This window comes from Piliocolobus tephrosceles, chromosome 16 (genome assembly GCF_002776525.5).
Source record: "Piliocolobus tephrosceles isolate RC106 chromosome 16, ASM277652v3, whole genome shotgun sequence".
Classification (NCBI taxonomy): domain Eukaryota; kingdom Metazoa; phylum Chordata; class Mammalia; order Primates; family Cercopithecidae; genus Piliocolobus; species Piliocolobus tephrosceles.
The window spans coordinates 23,402,672-23,419,336 of record NC_045449.1 but is presented as its reverse complement, the minus strand read 5'-3'; the positions used below and the strand labels follow the sequence as shown (position 1 = coordinate 23,419,336).

General features: G+C 50.1%; 2 protein-coding genes and 1 long non-coding RNA gene across 3 annotated transcripts in view; 2 read left to right on the top strand and 1 right to left on the bottom strand.

Annotated features, from left to right (window-relative positions):
- Positions 1–2,244: 2,244 nt before the first annotated feature.
- On the top strand, positions 2,245–3,193 carry LOC113219735. Its single transcript, XR_003306711.2, has 3 exons — positions 2,245–2,319; positions 2,885–2,959; positions 3,078–3,193. It is a non-coding gene; the product is annotated as an uncharacterized LOC113219735 (long non-coding RNA).
- Positions 3,193–9,608, bottom strand: ERAL1 (Era like 12S mitochondrial rRNA chaperone 1). The gene is made up of 10 exons (XM_023183842.3): positions 9,253–9,608; positions 8,153–8,280; positions 7,962–8,039; positions 6,583–6,629; positions 6,361–6,422; positions 6,082–6,194; positions 5,744–5,992; positions 5,455–5,604; positions 5,285–5,365; positions 3,193–3,823 (listed from the first exon to the last, which is right to left on the bottom strand). The coding sequence occupies exons 1-10, from the start codon at positions 9,533–9,535 to the stop codon at positions 3,701–3,703; spliced, it is 1,314 nt and encodes a 437-aa protein (XP_023039610.2). The 5' UTR covers positions 9,536–9,608; the 3' UTR covers positions 3,193–3,700.
- Positions 9,338–16,665, top strand: part of FAM222B (family with sequence similarity 222 member B) — a 104,245-nt gene continuing 96,917 nt past the window's right edge. Inside the window, exon 1 of the mRNA XM_023183839.2 lies at positions 9,338–9,620. The gene's annotated coding sequence lies outside the window, so the exon portion shown is untranslated. The remainder of the gene's footprint in view (positions 9,621–16,665) is intronic.

Here is a 16,665-nt window from a genome sequence, read left to right as displayed (position 1 = left end):
GATCCGGCTACTGCACTCCAGCCTGGGCGACAGAGCAAGACTCTGTCTCAAAAAAAAAAAAAAAAAGAACAGTGAGGGTCACAGAGAGAAAATGGCATACCTGAGAGAGCCACAGCTTTGTCCATCTGCCTCCTCAGGCCAAGGTCTCTCTCCTTCCCTACATTACATTAGGCTCAGCTTGATGTAGGCTGGAACATTTATTTAGTCGCTAATTATGTGATAGAAGTACATCAGTGAGCCTGGTGCGGTGGCTCAAGCCTGTAATCCCAGCACTTTGGGAGGCTGAGGCGGGCGGATCGCCTGAGCTCAGGAGTTTGACATCAGCCTGGGCAACACGGTGAAACCCTGTCTCCACTAAAAATACAAAAAATTAGCAGGGCATGGCAGCGAGTGCCTGTAGTCCCAGCTACTCAGGAGGCTGAGGCAGGAGAATCACTTGAACCTGGGAGGTGGAGGTTGCAGTGAGCTGAGATTGCACTACTGTACTCCAGCCTGGGCGACAGAGCAAGACTCTGGCTCAAAAAAACCAATCAACCAAACAAACGCAGAAGTACATCAGTGAATAAACAAGGCCCTCATGATTATTTACTTAATGTGAATAATCACACAAATAAATAAGCCCCTATCAGGGGGACTTAAATAGTCTGGGAAGACTTCCCTGCAGAAGTAACACTTAGATGTGGCCGGGCGCGGTGGCTCAAGCCTGTAATCCCAGCACTTTGGGAGGCCGAGACGGGCGGATCACGAGGTCAGGAGATCGAGACCATCCTGGCTAACACGGTGAAACCCCGTCTCTACTAAAAATACAAAAACTAGCCGGGCGAGGTGGCGGGCGCCTGTAGTCCCAGCTACTCCGGAGGCTGAGGCAGGAGAATGGCATAAACCCGGGAGGCAGAGCTTGCAGTGAGCTGAGATCCGGCCACTGCACTCCAGTCCGGGCGACAGAGCGAGACTCCGCCTCAAAAAAAAAAAAAAAAAAAAAAAAAGAAGTAACACTTAGAGATGTGAAGAGGGAGGCTGTGGCTTGTGCCTGTAATCCCGGCACTCTGGGAGGCCATGTGGGCGGATCAGTTGAACCCAGGAGTTTGAGAGCAGCCCAAGCAACATGGTAAAACTCCGTCTCCACTAAAAATACAAAAATTAGCCAGGTGTGGTGGTGCATGCCTGTAGTCCCAGCTACTTGGGAGGCTGAGGTGCGAGGATCACCTGAGCCTGGGGGGTCTGCAGTGAGCCGTGATCACACAACTGCATTCTAACCTGGGTGACAGAGTGAAATTGTCTCAAAAAAAGGAAAAAAAAAAAAGCTCTGAAGAGGGGCTAGGAGCTGACTAGACAAGAAAGGAGGGAAGACCATGCTAAGCAGAGGGTTACATGTGCCAGCGTGCTGTGGCCTCAGGAAATAGAACACCTCCACAGGACCCAGAAAAGATTGGGTCTTTTCTCCCACTTCCATCCTGCTCTGGTCTGCCCCTGCAGAGGAAGGGTATAACTGCCTTCCAGCACACAGACCAGATCGTCCAGGTTAGGGAAGAGCGAAGGGTGTGGCCCCCAGAATGGGGATTCTAAACAGTGGAGGCCCTGCTTTGAGGTGCCTCTCCCTTACCCCAGAGGCAAAGAACCAAACAGTGTTAGGCTCTCACTGGACGTGCTTTGAGCTTTGAAGAGCAGACCCACAAGAGCTGGGGATTCAGCTGCTCTCAAATCTCCTAGCAGAGCAACCCCCAAGAGGACCTTGCCAGGGCAGTGCTAGGCAGAGTCTCTCTGCCTGCCTAGGTCTGGCCTCCTTGGGCTCATCATAAACATAGGGACAGGGGCTGGGAATAGAAATTTAGGCTAACAGGTAGTGTGAGCTCGGCCACCAGACAGATGCTGGAGATCCAGCTGCCAGGACCCTTCCTGCCCTATATAGAGAGATTCAACTAACATTGCCCACCACCACTGCAAAACAAAAAAAGCAAAAACGAAAAACCTTCCACCAGGGATCTGACCAGCAATTAAATGCTGATGGATGGGATGAAGCTGTGCTTTCTCATTCCCAGTCCAGCAGAGATGACGAGCTTCTTGGAGATGGGAGTGAAGGGTGAACCTCAGGGTTAATGTGGTCCATGAGGGAGTTGTGAAAAAAGGCCTTCTAGGGAGAGGGGCCAGTGACCCTTGTTTCATGGACTCTAGCAGGGCAAGGGTTAAGAGGCAGGGCCAGGAGAAGTGCCCCACCCAGAGGAGGGACCGTTATATTAAAAGGCAAGCAGCTCAAGGAAGAGGAAGGGACAGATCCTCCCTGCATCCAAAGGCCTCCTCAGTCTGCAGCTCCAGCTCCAGGTAAGTGCACCTTCTCCGGGTCTGTCTGCCTGTCTGCTTGTTGGTCTGACCAAAGGGAACCTTCTGCATCATTATGCCATCTCTGGCTTGTTTTAACACTGACCCTGGGTCCCTATGAGATCTCAACAGACCCTAGCTCCAGTCCCCTTCCCATAACCCACCTGGGCTGTGCCTGACCACAGAATCAAGGAGATGCTAGCCTGGGAGGGAGCTGTAGAGCAGGGAGCAGGGAGCTGTGTGTGTCCAGCCCTGACCTGTCCTGCTCTGCCCCCAGCCCCTGACAGTACTTTTCAAGCCATGCTTCCTGTACCCCCAGTGGGGCCCTGGCTGGGATATCATCATATACTGTAAGTTTGTGATGAGACACTACAGTATAGATGATGTACTAGTCCGGGCACCCCCAGCTCTGGAGCCTGACAAGGAAGACAGGAGAGATGCTGCAAGCCCAAGAAGCTCTCTGCTCAGCCTGTCACAGCCTACTGACTGCCAGGGCACTTGGGAATGGCAAGGAAACCGTTACCATTACTGAGTTTAGTAATGGTAAGGGTTCTCTTGCTATACCCAGAAAACGTGCCAGGAAGAGAACTCAGGACCCTGGAGCAGACTACTGGAAGGGAGACTCCAGCTCAAACAAGGCAGGGTGAGGGCATGGGAAGGCGGGTGGGGGAGGGAATAGATACATTTTCTCTTTCCTGTTGTAAAGAAATAAAGATGAGGCCAGGCACAGTGGCTTACACCTGTAATCCCACCATTTTCAGAGGCCAAGGCAGGAGGATTTCTTGAGCCCAGGAGTTTGAGACCAGCCTAGACAACATAGTGAGACTCAGTCCCTAACATTAAAAAATAAAAATAAAAAAATAAAAGGAATAAAGATGAGAACCAGAATGCCTGTCTTTTATTAGTATCCAAGACTGGGGAGAGGGATGGGGTGGGAGAGATCAAGAATTGGGGAGCAGATGGGAGGCGCTACCTCATTCAGGAGACAGGAGTTCTTATCCAAGTTCAAGGTGAAGGAAATGAGGGCGTGAAGAGAAATCTCCCTACCAGCAACAGCGACTCAGGGAGAAATTCTGGGCCCATAGCTAGCTGGAGGTAGGGTGATATTGCTCCCACCAATGAGCCATCTTCTTAGCTACACCTTTGTAGCTGTGGTCCCAGGCAGTGGAACCACCTGGAAACTGAGCTAAGGCCAGTTCCTTCTTCCAACAGGAGACACAGCTGGGCAGGGACTATGCAGACTCAGCAGGGCCAGGCCAGCTAGCAGCCAGTCAGTGTTCATGTCTCTCACCAGTCCCTACAGGGTCCCTAGCCAAGGACAGATCTGGTCAGTTCCTGCCAGCAGCTTGAGCTGGAATGTCCTGGGAGGGTCAGTAGAGGGTGGTCACTTGAGGAGCTTCACAGAGAGGTGGATGTCAACATCACAGAGGAAGATGTTCATGAGGTCGCGGCCTGCCTCCTGTGCTATCTGGGAGATCACATGGCCCTTCGGACCAATCAGCAGTTTCTGAGGGTATATGAAAGAGAAGGAAGACAGGAATGATGGCACATGCCTGTAGTCCCAGCTATTCGGGGGGCTGAGGTGAGAGGATCCTTCGAGCACAGGAGTTTGAGTTCAGCCTGGGTAAAAGTGCAACCCCCCTTTAAAAAAAAGAGAGGGTGGCCAGGTGCGGTGGCTCATGCCTGTAATCCCAGCACTTTGGGAGGTTGAGGCAGGCAGATCACCTGAGGTCAGGAGTTCGAAACCAGCCTGGTCAACATGGTGAAACCCTGTCTCTACAAAATATTAGCTGGGCATGGTGGCAGGCACCTGTAATCTTAGCTACTCGGGAGGCTGAGGCAGGAGAATCACTTGAACCCGAGAGGCAGAAGTTGCAGTGAGCTGAGATTGCGCCTCTGCATCCCAGCCTGAGTGACAGAGCAAGACCCTGGCTCAAAAGAGATTAAAAAATTAAAAAAGGAGAGGGTTAGGTGCAGTGGCTCACGCCTATTAATCCCAGCACTTTCGGAGGCTAAGGTGGGTGGACTGCTTGAGCCCAGGAGTTTGAGACCAGCCTGGGCAACAGAGTGAAACCCCTTCTCTACAAAACTTTTTTTTTTTTTTTTTTTTGAGACGGAGTCTGGGAGTCTGGCTCTATCGTCCAGGCTGGAGTGCAGTGGCTGGATCTCAGCTCACTGCAAGCTCCGCCTCCCAGGTTTACGCCATTCTCCTGCCTCAGCCTCCCAAGTAGCTGGGACTACAGGCGCCCGCCACATCGCCTAGCTAGTTTTTTGTATTTTTTAGTAGAGACGAGGTTTCACCGTGTTAGCCAGGATGGTCTCGATCTCCTGACCTCGTGATCCGCCCGTCTCGGTCTCCCAAAGTGCTGGGATTACAGGCTTGAGACACCGCGCCCGGCCAAAACATTTTTTTAAATTAGCAGATGGTCAGGCGGCACTTTGGGAGGCTGAGGCGGGCGGACAATTTGAGTTCAAGAGTTTGAAACCAGCCTGGCCAACATGGTGAAACTCTGTCTCTACTAAAAATACAAAAATTAGCTGGGCGTGGTGGTGGGCACCTGTAATCTCAGCTTCTTGGGAGGCTGAGGCAGGAGAATCACTTGAGCCCAGGAGGCGGAGGTTGCAGTGAGCAGAGTGCACTGCACTCCAGCCTGGGTGACAGAGTGAGACTTTGTCTCAAAAAAATAAAAAATAAAAAAATTAGCTGGTCCCAGCTCCTCAGGGGGCTGAGGCGGGAGGATTGCTTGAGCGTGGGAAGTCAAGGCTGCAGTGAGCTGTGATCCCAGCTGCAGTGAGCTGTGATCCCACCACTGCACTCCAGCCTCAGTGACAGAGCAAGACTCTGTCTCAAAAAAAAGAAAAAGAAAAAAGAGAGAAGGACATGGTCCTGCTCTCAGGGCTCCAAGCTAGGGGAAGAACTCCTGCCAAACATAGTCTTGATCTCTCCTCTGAGCCTAGTCTCACTTACCATATAAGATTCTTTGGGCACCAGAAGCTTCTGTTGGATAACTAGCTCCCCACCTGGTCCTTCCTCCCATACTGCCGTCTTCTGTACAGGGAGACAAAAGATTAGTCAGTCATACTCCTGGGTAAAGGTGTGTGTCTGGTAGAGAGCCCCCAGAACCCTTCACTCTGTACCTGCTGTACATTGTAAGGCATCTCCTGAGGCAGGTGCTCTAGGAGCTTCTCTCGGATAATGTTGGCGCAGATCTCTTCTGGTGTCTGGCTAGTGAGGACTGCACTGTGGTACTCCCAGGGCCCTGGCTGGGCCTGTGTCAGGAGGTATTGCTGTGGGAACAGAGGGAATAGATGGGCATCTTAATCCCAACCAGGACTTTTCTCCTCATTTTTGCTTCCAGGAGGAACTTTGAGGGCTGTCTTCATATGGTAGAAACCAAGGGCCAGGCTATGGCCAAGACTAACTGACCTTTAGTGTTTTCACATCCTCCTGGCTTAGGGCTGACAACATGAAGATCTCCTTGAAGTGGGGCCAGCCAATCCTCTGAGGGTTTCCCACAGAGAGTGTGTTTGGGTCCTTAACTGCTGGGCTGGGGCAACGGGTACCAGGGTGTGAGTGGAAGGCCTGCCTCATCTCGAGCTTTTTGCCGTTGACCACACCTTCAGTGAGGGCTGCCGTGAGCTCCAGGAGAACTGACTTCCGCTTCAGACAATCTACCTGGACATGGGGGATGGGCAAAGGGTGTGTGGTCAGAGATAGGGGACTTGAAGGGAAGTAGACCCCTTCCTTGGGTGGGTAGTGCTCACCTTGTTCATGACCAGGACACTAGGGATCTGGGAGAACTTGGTCAAGCACCTGAGCAACTGAGGGCTGAGCTGGTTCCGTGTCCACTTGTCTGAGACATCCACGAGAACCACAACTGGAAGATGACAAGGCAAGAAGAAGGAAAAGCAAATGGTCACTGTTCCTCCTGCCCTGACAAAAACTTACATGGTATGAGCTTGGCTTTCGCCCCACAAACTACCAAGGAATGAAAGGCCATGACCCCTGTAAACTGGGCTTAAGGTTCCCATCCTGAACCTAACCAAGATCAGCAGATTCCATGCTCTTCCATGGATCTTCCAACAAAGAGAGCTCCAGGTGGTGCCTGAGGAACAGACATACATCAGTCAGGAAGGGTCTTATGACTCAGGCATTTCTGATGAGGGATGTTGTATGGTAAAGGGGTTTTCCAGCCCCTATAATGGAATCTCCCCACCCTGTTTCAGTACCTCCCCCCATATCCACCCCAATTCCACCACCATTACCTCTTCTGTTTACCAGGACTGATAATGCCAGGTGTGTCAAGTAGAATCTAAAATCAAGAAAGTGAGATACCCAGACCCCAGGAGAAAAGATTATGACTGGGAAGTGACAGAGAGGGTACCTGTGATGTCAGGAGCCTGCCCTCCCTCCTCAGTCAAGCTATTATTGACTTTAGGTTTATTTTTTGGGTTTTTTTTTTTGAGACGGAGTCTCACTCTGTCGCCCAGGCTGGAGTGCAGTGGTACCATCTTGGCTCACTGCAACCTCTGCCTCCCAGGTTCAAGCAATTCTCCTGCCTCAACCTCCTGAGTAGCTGGGATTACAGGTGTGCACCACCGCACCTGGCTAATTTTTGTATTTTTTTAGTAGAGACAGGGTTTCACTATGTTGGCCAGGCTGGTCTCGAACTCCTGATCTCGAGTGATCCACCCACTTTGGCCTCCCACAGTGCTGGGATATGTGCACTGCACCCAGGCTGACCTTAGGTTTTTACCATTCTGCTTTGATGGGATCTTGGAGAAAGACGATGACTGTGAATATAAGGAAGATTAGGAAGCAGTAAACAGAGAATGAAACCGGCTGGGCGTGGTGGCTCATGCTCATAATCCCAGCACTTTGGGAGGCTGAGGTGGGCGGATCACCTGAGGTCAGGAGTTTGAGACCAGACTGGCCAACATGGTGAAACCCCATCTCTACCAAAAACACAAAATTAGCCGGGCGTGGTGGCACATGCCTGTAGTCCCAGCTACTCGGGAGGCTGAGGCAGGAGAACTACTTAAACCCAGGAGGCAGAGGTTGTGGTGAGCTGAGATTGTGCCACTGAACTCCAGCCTGGGCAACAAGAGTGAAACTCCATCTCAAAAAAAAAAAAAAAAAAAGAGAATGAAATATTTCTGACTAGATGCCAGGGGAGGGCAAGGTAGAGACAGAACTGTACCATGCCTAAAGGAAGAGGGAACCCCCTTTCCTGGCCGGGCATGGTGGCTCACGACTGTAATCCCAGCACTTTGGGAGGCCGAGGCAGGCTGATCACGAGGTCAGGATATCAAGACCATCCTGGCTAACATGGTGAGACACCGTTTCTACTAAAAATACAAAAAATTAGCCAGGTATGGTGGCGGGCGCCTGTAGTCCCAGCTACTCGGGAGGCTGAGGCAGGAGAATGGCGTGAATCCAGGAGGTGGAGCTTGCAGTGAGCCAACATAGAGTCACTGGACTTCAGTCTGGGTGACAGAGTGAGACTCCATCTCCAAAAAAAAAAAAAAACCCTTTCCTCAGATAAATGAATGTAACCATCATTTTCTTTAAGGCTGATGGTAAGGGAGACCCTCTTAGCTTCATCCTCTGTACTGTTTCAAGGACTCCCTTTGTAGGTACCCACCACCTGGGTCTCCTTCTCTGTGATGACCCCCAGAGCTTGGCAGCGAGTGGTATGCACCTTCTTGGAAACAGGGAACACCTGCCATGAACAAAGGAGTCTCAGTGAGGTCCCAGATCCCTTCAAGACCATCCCTGAAGGCATGGCAAGAAGTAAAAGATGTAAAGGGTAGGATGGTCAAGGGTGTAGCATACCTTTCGGCCCAGTAGCTGGTTGGAGAGTGTTGACTTCCCTGCATTCGGGGCTCCCAGGAGGACCACTCGTAGGACCCGGGGATTCTCAGGCATATCAGGGTGATGGACCAAGAGGAGATCCTGCTCATCTATGTGCAAGTGGGAAGAGGCGTGAGACACAGTGGAATCTGGATTTCCTGTCAGGTGCTTGTTCCTGCCTGCCCACAAAGGGTGCAGGGATACAAAATTAGTGCACCAGGTTGAAGGCACCTAGACCTGACTTTGAGACTTTGTTTGGCCCTTAATTTACATTAATTTATAAAGTAACTCTCTGAGCCCTTTAGTTTTCTCATATGTAAAATCTAGTTGATATTAACGGTACCTACTTACAAGCTTATAATTTTTTTTGATGACTAGCAATTGTGTAAAACAACTCAGCACAATGCCTGGCACTTAACACTCAATTACTGCATGTAATTATAATGTGTAGCTGTGCCTGAGAAGTGTATGTACATTTAAGCAAGCTGGACTACACAAAGCCAGATAATTCCTCAGTTCTCATTCTCTCACCCTACTAAGGGTGCTATGAAGGCTCTGCAAGCTTTCCTAGTCTTTTTTTTTTTCTGAAGGAGGGACGGGAGGCAGGGCTAGGGGTCAAGAAGGGAGAGGGCCCAGTCTTTTTATATTATCTCCTTATGACACCATTTTGCAACGACCAGTTTGTGTCCAGTCTCCAATACTGGACTCTGTTTGAAGAATAAAGTGTGCTATTTTCCAGGTGCAACTGTGTCTTGACAAGTAGATGAAGCCCAACATGCATTTATTGGATCAAATTTGCTTCCCATGTCAGGGTGCAGAGCCATAGTTCTGCTTTGTCTGTGGCCCTTCAATCTCATGTGGCCCTTCAACTTCATGCTCTTTAGTGAGCGCCTCTGGTTGTGACCAGATCGTTTCCTTCTCCCACTCAAACTGTTATTTCTCTCCTGTGAGATTTTTCACTGCTCGTCCCTGTCAGGGCCTCAACATCGTTTTCTATAAAATAGAATCAAAGACAATATCCCCAGAAACCTTTCAGTGCTAAAAACGTGACAGTTCCGGGCAAACCTATCAGGGCTCTTTACCTCTGTGCATGGACACCGCGGGGACGCAAGAAGTCACCGAACTGTCGGGCTGAGAGAATCCGAGGAAGTGGTCCAGGGCAGAGCCCTGGCCATAATTCCGAGAAGCCGAGGCTAAGCGGAGACCAGAGAAAGCGGACCCCGCAACGCAGGACACGCATCGCCGTTGGAAGCCTAAGGGTGAGGAAAAAGGGATCACCCGCTCCCTCGCGACATGAGGGCCCACCTGCCAGACCCTTAACACCGCTTGAACAAGCGCAGCCCCGCGCCAGCTGGGGGCAGCCATTACAGCCGCAAGGCACTCCGGGAACCGACCAGGAGCGTTCCTACGATTGAACGGAGCGGCTGACGCACCAGCGAGTAGGAGAGAGGTAGGTCGGCCCAAATGGAAAGCCGAGACCCAGGGGATGTGGGCGGGAGGAGGAACCGCTCTGGAGACTGGTCGAGGCAAAGGAAGTGGGGAAATGTGTATTTAGAGTCTGTGCAAGCATGGAAGCATGGTGGTAGTTTTGGACTCCCTTACACAACGTATTTTTTTCTTCTGCCAAAGTTTTGTAAAAGGCCCTTCTGGCCACGACTCCTAAACTACATTTCCCATGAGGCCAAATAGCAGAAATCGTCCTTCCATCGAGGGAGGAATGGTTGTGGGACTGGGAGGGGGCACTGTACCCCCTGTCCCCATAAGGGTTTTATTGTTGTTTGTTCCTAGTCCTTTTCATCCTTTGGCCTGCAGGATCCTCTCCTAGCCTTAACTTTGCCTTGCCCTAGAGGTCAGCGGTGGCCCCGGGCTGTCTGCACCTTTGCTTTATACTAGGCTCCTGGAAGGAGTGGTCCTTGGGTCGGTGTTTGGGATGAAGAGCAGGTGTGGATTTCCCTCCTGAAACCTTCGGCTACTGTCTCCTATCTGAGGTCATTCCTTTATGGAGAAAAAACAGAGGGTTTGCAAAGGAGGAAGAAGCAGCTTAGCCACCTAAGCTCTCCTAGACCGCTCTAGCAGCTGGAGAAACTCCATTTACCTTGGTCTGTTTGAGGCCTTGAGCCCTCTCATCCTTTGTAGCCTCTAAATCAAACACTTGAAACAGAGATACACCTTGGTAGAGGGGAGTTTAGGAAAGAAGGTTCTTAGAGTCAGTGCTCATTCTGTCGCCCAGGCTGGAGTGCAGTGGCATGATCATAGCTCACTGGAACCTGAAACTCTTGGGTTCAAGCAATCTTCCAGTTTCAGCCCTCTTGAGTGGCCAGTACTACAGGCACATGCTAACATGCCTGACTATGGAGGAAGATGTATAAAGCATCTACTAGCAAGCTCTGTCCCGTGCTGGGGATACATCAGTGAACAAAACAGACAGAAATCTCTATCACGGGACTTCGGGGACCTCATCTCTAAAATAACAAAAATAACAAAAATATGACACAATACAGTATAACAACTATTTATATAGCACTTACATTGTATTAGATATTATAAGTAATCTAGAGATGACTTAAAGTCGTCTCTTACTACAAGAGAATCAGCAGATTTTGGTATCCATAGGATGGGAGGGTGGAAATTATGGTATCTAAATTCCGTGGGAAGACATGACTGTATATTCTGGCTATCCTCAATTTCTCTCCTCCCCTTCTCTCTTTTATTTTATTTATTTTTTTTGAGACAGGGTCTTGCTCTGTCGCCCAGACCGGAGTGCAGTGGTGCAATCATGGCCCAAGGATTCCTCCCACCTCAACCCCACTAGTAGCTGTGACTATAGACCTGCTGCCACCTTGCCTAGTAATTCCTTTTTTTTTTTTTTGAGACGGAGTTTCGCTCTTGTTGCCCAATCTACAGTGCAACGGCACGATCTTGGCTCACTGCAACCTCCACCTCCCGGGTTCAAGTGATTTTCCTGCCTCAGCCTCCTGAGTAGCTGGGATCACAGGCATGCACCACCACGCCTGGCTAATTTTGTATTTTCAGTAGAGACGGGGTTTCTCCATGTTGGTTAGGCTGGTCTCAAACTCCCAACCTCAGGTGATCCACCCACCTTGGCCTCCCAAAGTGCTGGGATTACAGGTGTCAGATACCACGCCCAGCGCTAATTTTTAAATCTTTTGCAGAGACAGATTCTCACTATGTTGCCCAGGCTAGTCACGAACTCCTGGCCTCAAGTGATCCTCAGCCTCGGCGTCCCTGAGTGCTGAGTTTACAGGCATGAGACACCATGCCTGGCCTTTCCCCAGATATTTTTGTTCTTCAGTTGGTTGAATTCCTGGATGCTAAACCCTTGGATATTGAGGACCAATACTGAACAGGAGAGGGCCGTGGGGTTAATAAAGGATTTTCTTTTCTTTTTTAAGATGAAATTTTTATTTTTTTTGAGATGGAGTCTGGCTCCCCTAGGCTAGAGTGCAATGGTTGAATCTCACTGCAACCTCTGCCTCCCAGACTCCAGCAATCCTCCTTCTTCAACCTCCCAAGTAGCTGGGACTATAGACGCGGGCCACCACACCCGGCTAATGTTTTGGTAATTTTTTTGTGCAGATGGCGTTTCACCATGTAGCCCAGGTTGGTCTTGAACTCCACTTACTCCACCTCCCAAAGTGCTGAGATTACAGGCGTGAGTCACTGTACCTGGCCTGAACATTTTTTTTTTTTCTTTTTTGAGGCAGAGTCTTGCTCTGTTGCCCAGGCTGGAGTGCAGTGACACCATCTCGGCTTACTGCAAGTTCTGCCTCCCTGGTTCATGCCATTCTCCTGTCTCAGCCTCCCGAGTAGCTGAGACTACAGGCGCCCATCACCATGCCCGGCTAATTTTTTGTATTTTTAGTAGAGAGGGTGTTTCACTGTGTTAGCCAGGATGGTCTCGATCTCGTGACCTCGTGATCCGCCCACCTTGGCCTCCCAAAGTGCTGGGATTACAGGCATGAGCCACTGCACCGGGCCACATTGTTTTTTTAATTAAAAAAAAATTTGTTTTGAGACACAATCTCACTCTGTTGTCTGGGCTAGAGTATAGTGGTGCAATTTTGGCACACTGCAACCTCCACCTCCTGGGCTCAGGTGATTCCCCTGTCTTAGCCTCCCAGGTAGCTGGGACTACAGATGTGCATGACCACGCCCAGCTAATTTCTGTTTTTGGTCTTTTTTTTGAGACGGAGTCTTGCTCATCGCCCAGGTTGGAGTGCAGTGGTGCTATCTCGGCTCACTGCAACCTCCACCTCCCTGGTTCAAGTGATTCTCCTGGCTCAGCCTCCCGAGTAGCTGGGATTACAGGTCCCCGCCACCACACCGGCTAATTTTTGTATTTTTAGTAGAGACAGGGTTTCACCATGTTGGCTAGGCTGGTCTCGAACTCCTGACCTCATGATCCGCCTGCCTCAGCCTCCCAAAGTGCTGGGTTTACAGGGATGAGTCACCATGCCTAGCCTAATTTCTGTATTTTTTATAGAGACAGGCTCTCACCATGTTGCCCAGGCTGGTCTTCTTCTTCTCCTTCTCCTTCTCCTTCTCCTTCTCCTTCTTCTTCTTTCTTTTTTTTTGAGACTCCCAGGCTGGAGTGAAATGGCGCAATCTCATCTCACTGCAACCTTTGTCTCCCGGGTTCAAGCGATTTTCCTGCCTCAGGCTCCCAAGTAGCTGGGGTTATAGTCTTCTGCCACCACATCTGGCTAATTTTTTGTATTTTTAGTAGAGATGGAGTTTCACCAGGTTGGCCAGGCTGGTCTCGAACTCCTGACCTCAGGTGATCCACCTGCCTCAGCCTCCCAAAGTGCTGGGATTACAGGTGTGGGCCACCGTGCCTGGCTTGGCCCAGGCTGGTCTTGAACTCCTGGGCTCAAGTGAGCCACCTCCTTTGGCCTCCCAAAGTGCTGAGATTACAGTTGTTAGCTACTGCCCCTAGCCTTGGAACACTTTTTTTTTTGAGATGGAGTCTCCCTCTGTTACCCAGGCTGGAGTGCAGTGGTACGATCTCAGCTCACTGCAACTTCCACCTCCCGGGTTCAAGCAATTCTTCTGCCTCAGCCTCTTGAGTACCTGGGATTACAGGTGCACCCCACCAAGCCCGGCTAATTTTTGTAGTTTTAGTAGAGACGGGGTTTCACCATATTGGCCAGGCTTGTCTCAAACTCCTAACCTTGTGATCTGCCCGCCTTGGCCTCCTAAAGCGTTGGGATTACAGGCGTGAGCCACCATGCCTGGTGGAACATTTTTTAAAAATCTTTGATTTTTATAGAAAGAACCTGTTCAAAACTTGCCAGACACCGCACACGAGAAGTTTCCAGAACCACAATGATGAAAAAAACTAAAACTGACAGAAGAAAACAGGCAAACAGACAGAACTGATAAACAGAACAAACAGAACAAAAATACCCCAGGCTAAACTGTCTCAAAATCAAGGTCCCAGTTGACCAGAGGATTCTGAAGAAACTCATGTGGCCAAGAGTAAGGAGACCCCAATGCCTGAGCAAGTACCCAGAGTGGAAGGAAAAACAATTCAGATATTCAAACCACAATCCCTGCCCACTGGCCCCTCATGCTGTCAAGAGTGAGGCAGAAGGCTGGGAGCGGTGGCTCAAGCCTGTAATCCCAGCACTTTGGGAGGCCGAGACGGGCGGATCACGAGGTCAGGAGATCGAGACCATCCTGGCTAACACGGTGAAACCCCATCTCTACTAAAAAATACAAAAAACTAGCCGGGCGAGGTGGCGGGTGCCTGTAGTCCCAGCTACTCGGGAGGCTGAGGCAGGAGAATGGCGTAAACCCGGGAGGCGGAGCTTGCAGTGAGCTGAGATCCGGCACTGCACTCCAGCCCAGGAGACAGAGCGAGACTCCGTCTCAAAAAAAAAAAAAGAGTGAGGCAGAAGAGGGCTTCACAGCTTTATGGGGCAGAGAAGAGAGTGATGACAATAACTTGAATAATGGGAGGGGGGATTTCTTTTTTTTTTTTTGAGACAGAGTTTCACTCTTGTTGGCCAGGTTGGAGTGCAATGGCACGACCTCGGCTCACTGCAACCTCCGCCTCCCGGGTTCTAGGTGATTCTCCTGCCTTAGCCTCCTGAGTAGTTGGGATTACAGGCATGTGCCACCATGCCTGGCTAATTTTTTGGATTTTTAGTAGAGACGGGGTTTCTCCATGTTGGTCAGGCTGGTCTGGAACTCCCAATCTCAGGTGATCTGCCCTCCTTGGCCTCCCAAAGTGCTGGGATTTACAGGTATGAGCCACTGCGCCTGGTGAGGAGGGGAATTTTTATATTTCAACTTTTTGTTTTCTCTTCCCTTATAGGGGAAGAGGAGAGAGTGGTAGCTTGAAGTTCTTGAAGTTAAGGAGAAAACAGTGATTTTTTTTCTTCTTCTTTAATGTAGAAAACATCTAGGAATGGCAGACTGTCATGAAAAAAATGCCAAATTTGGCCAATTCCTAGAGGGAGGTGGGCGCTTGTGTGGGTTGGTTATGAGAGGTACTAGCCTTGGGTGTTGCAGCCTCTTGGAAGAAAATACTCCAGATACAAATATTTGGGGGTGAGAGAGTAGAAGGGGGGCCAGAATGGGGAACCCTTAAGTGGTACCAAAATTAGCTGCCGCCTGCTCCCGGCTGGTGAGTTCCTGGGGTGTAGAGAGTAGCAGGGAGGGAATTGGGGTCAAAGAGAAAATAGAGATGCTGATTAAAAAAAATAAAAAAACTCTACTCAAGGCTCCATGGCCCTGGGTCTGAAGAGTAGAAAACCGCTAAGTGTCAATTGCAGTGCTTTCCTGAGTCATCCCCCACTGAACCTGAGCTCCATTCTGGTGGGGAATCAATGCTGCCTGGACTTGGGGTATGGGCTGGTGGCCCAGGCTAGACTCTTGGCTCCCAGGGGAGAGGGGAAGGGGGCGTCCCCTGCTGGAGACTATATATATGACAACAACATATATTCCTGTATTTGAACCACTGTGGGTCTTCTGAGCCATTTCCCTACTTGAATTTCTTTTTTTTCTTTCTTTGAGGCAGAGTCTTGCTCTGTCACCCAGGCTAGAGTGCAGTGGCCCGATCTCGGCTCACTGCAACCTCTGCCTCCCTGCGGTTCTTCTGCCAGGGAGATTCAAGTGATTCTCTTGCCTCAACCTCCCAAGTAACTGGGATTACAGGCACCCACCACCACACCAGCTAATTTTTTTTATTTTTAGTAGAGACAAAGTTTCACCATCTTGGCCAGGCTGGTCTTGAACTCCTGACCTGGTGATCCAACTTCCTCGGCGTCCCAAAGTGCTGGGTTTACAGGCGTGAGCCACTTGAATTTCTTACCAAGGGTAGAATAGTGGATTTTTCCCCTGCCAATCATTAATTCATTATATACAATATAGTTATCCATAGAAACACCCCTACTCCAAACTCAGACCATGTGGTTGGATGAGGCTTACTCCAGGCAGGGAGCACACAACCCAGAACCAACTCAATCAGCATATAACATTCTCTTGCCCATGATGATTGTTTTAGGAATGGGCACATAACCCAAGGAGATAAAAGGTACAAGGAGAATTTTGCTGCTTTCCCACTGGAGCTGTATGTAAGAAGACACAATATCTGGAGCTGCTGTAGTCATGTCGATACCAGAAGGGGAGAGCCAACCCAGAGAAAGATGTCATTTATTCACTCACTCAACAAAAATCTATTGAGTACTTGCTATGTGCCAGACACTGTTCTAGGGCTTAAGTCACCCACTTCAGCCTTCCAAAGTGCTGGGATTTCAGACGTGAGCCAACATGCGCAGACCCCATCTGCTACTGTCTCCTCCATCTTCACTACACTATTTTGTTTTTCTTTAATTAATTTATTTATTTATTTTTGAGATGGATTCTTGCTCTGTTGCCCAGGCTGAAGTGCAGTGGCACAATCTCGGCTCACTGCAACCTCCACTTCCCAGATTCAAGCAATTCTCCTGCCTTAGCCTCCGGAGTAGGTGGGATTACAGGCGTACACCACAATGCTTGGCTAATTTTTTGTATTTTGAGTACAGATGGGGTTTCTCCATGTTGGCAAAACTTGCCTCGAACTCCTGACCTCGTGATCCGCCTGCCTTAGCCTCCCAAAGTGCTGGGATTATGGGCATGAACCACCACGCACGGCCCACTACACTATTTTAGTAAGAAAGATAAAGTTGGCCGGGCACGGTGGCTCAAGCCTGTAATCCCAGCACTTTGGGAGGCCGAGACGGGCGGATCACGAGGTCAGGAGATCAAGACCATCCTGGCTAACTCGGTGAAACCCCGTCCCTACTAAAAAATACAAAAAACTAGCCGGGCGAGGTGGCGGGCGCCTGTAGTCTCAGCTACTCGGGAGGCAGAGGCAGGAGAATGGCGTAAACCCGGGAGGCGGAGCTTGCAGTGAGCTGAGATCCGGCCACTGCACTCTAGTCCGGGCGACAGAGCAAGACTCCGCCTCAAAAAAAAAAAAAAAAAAA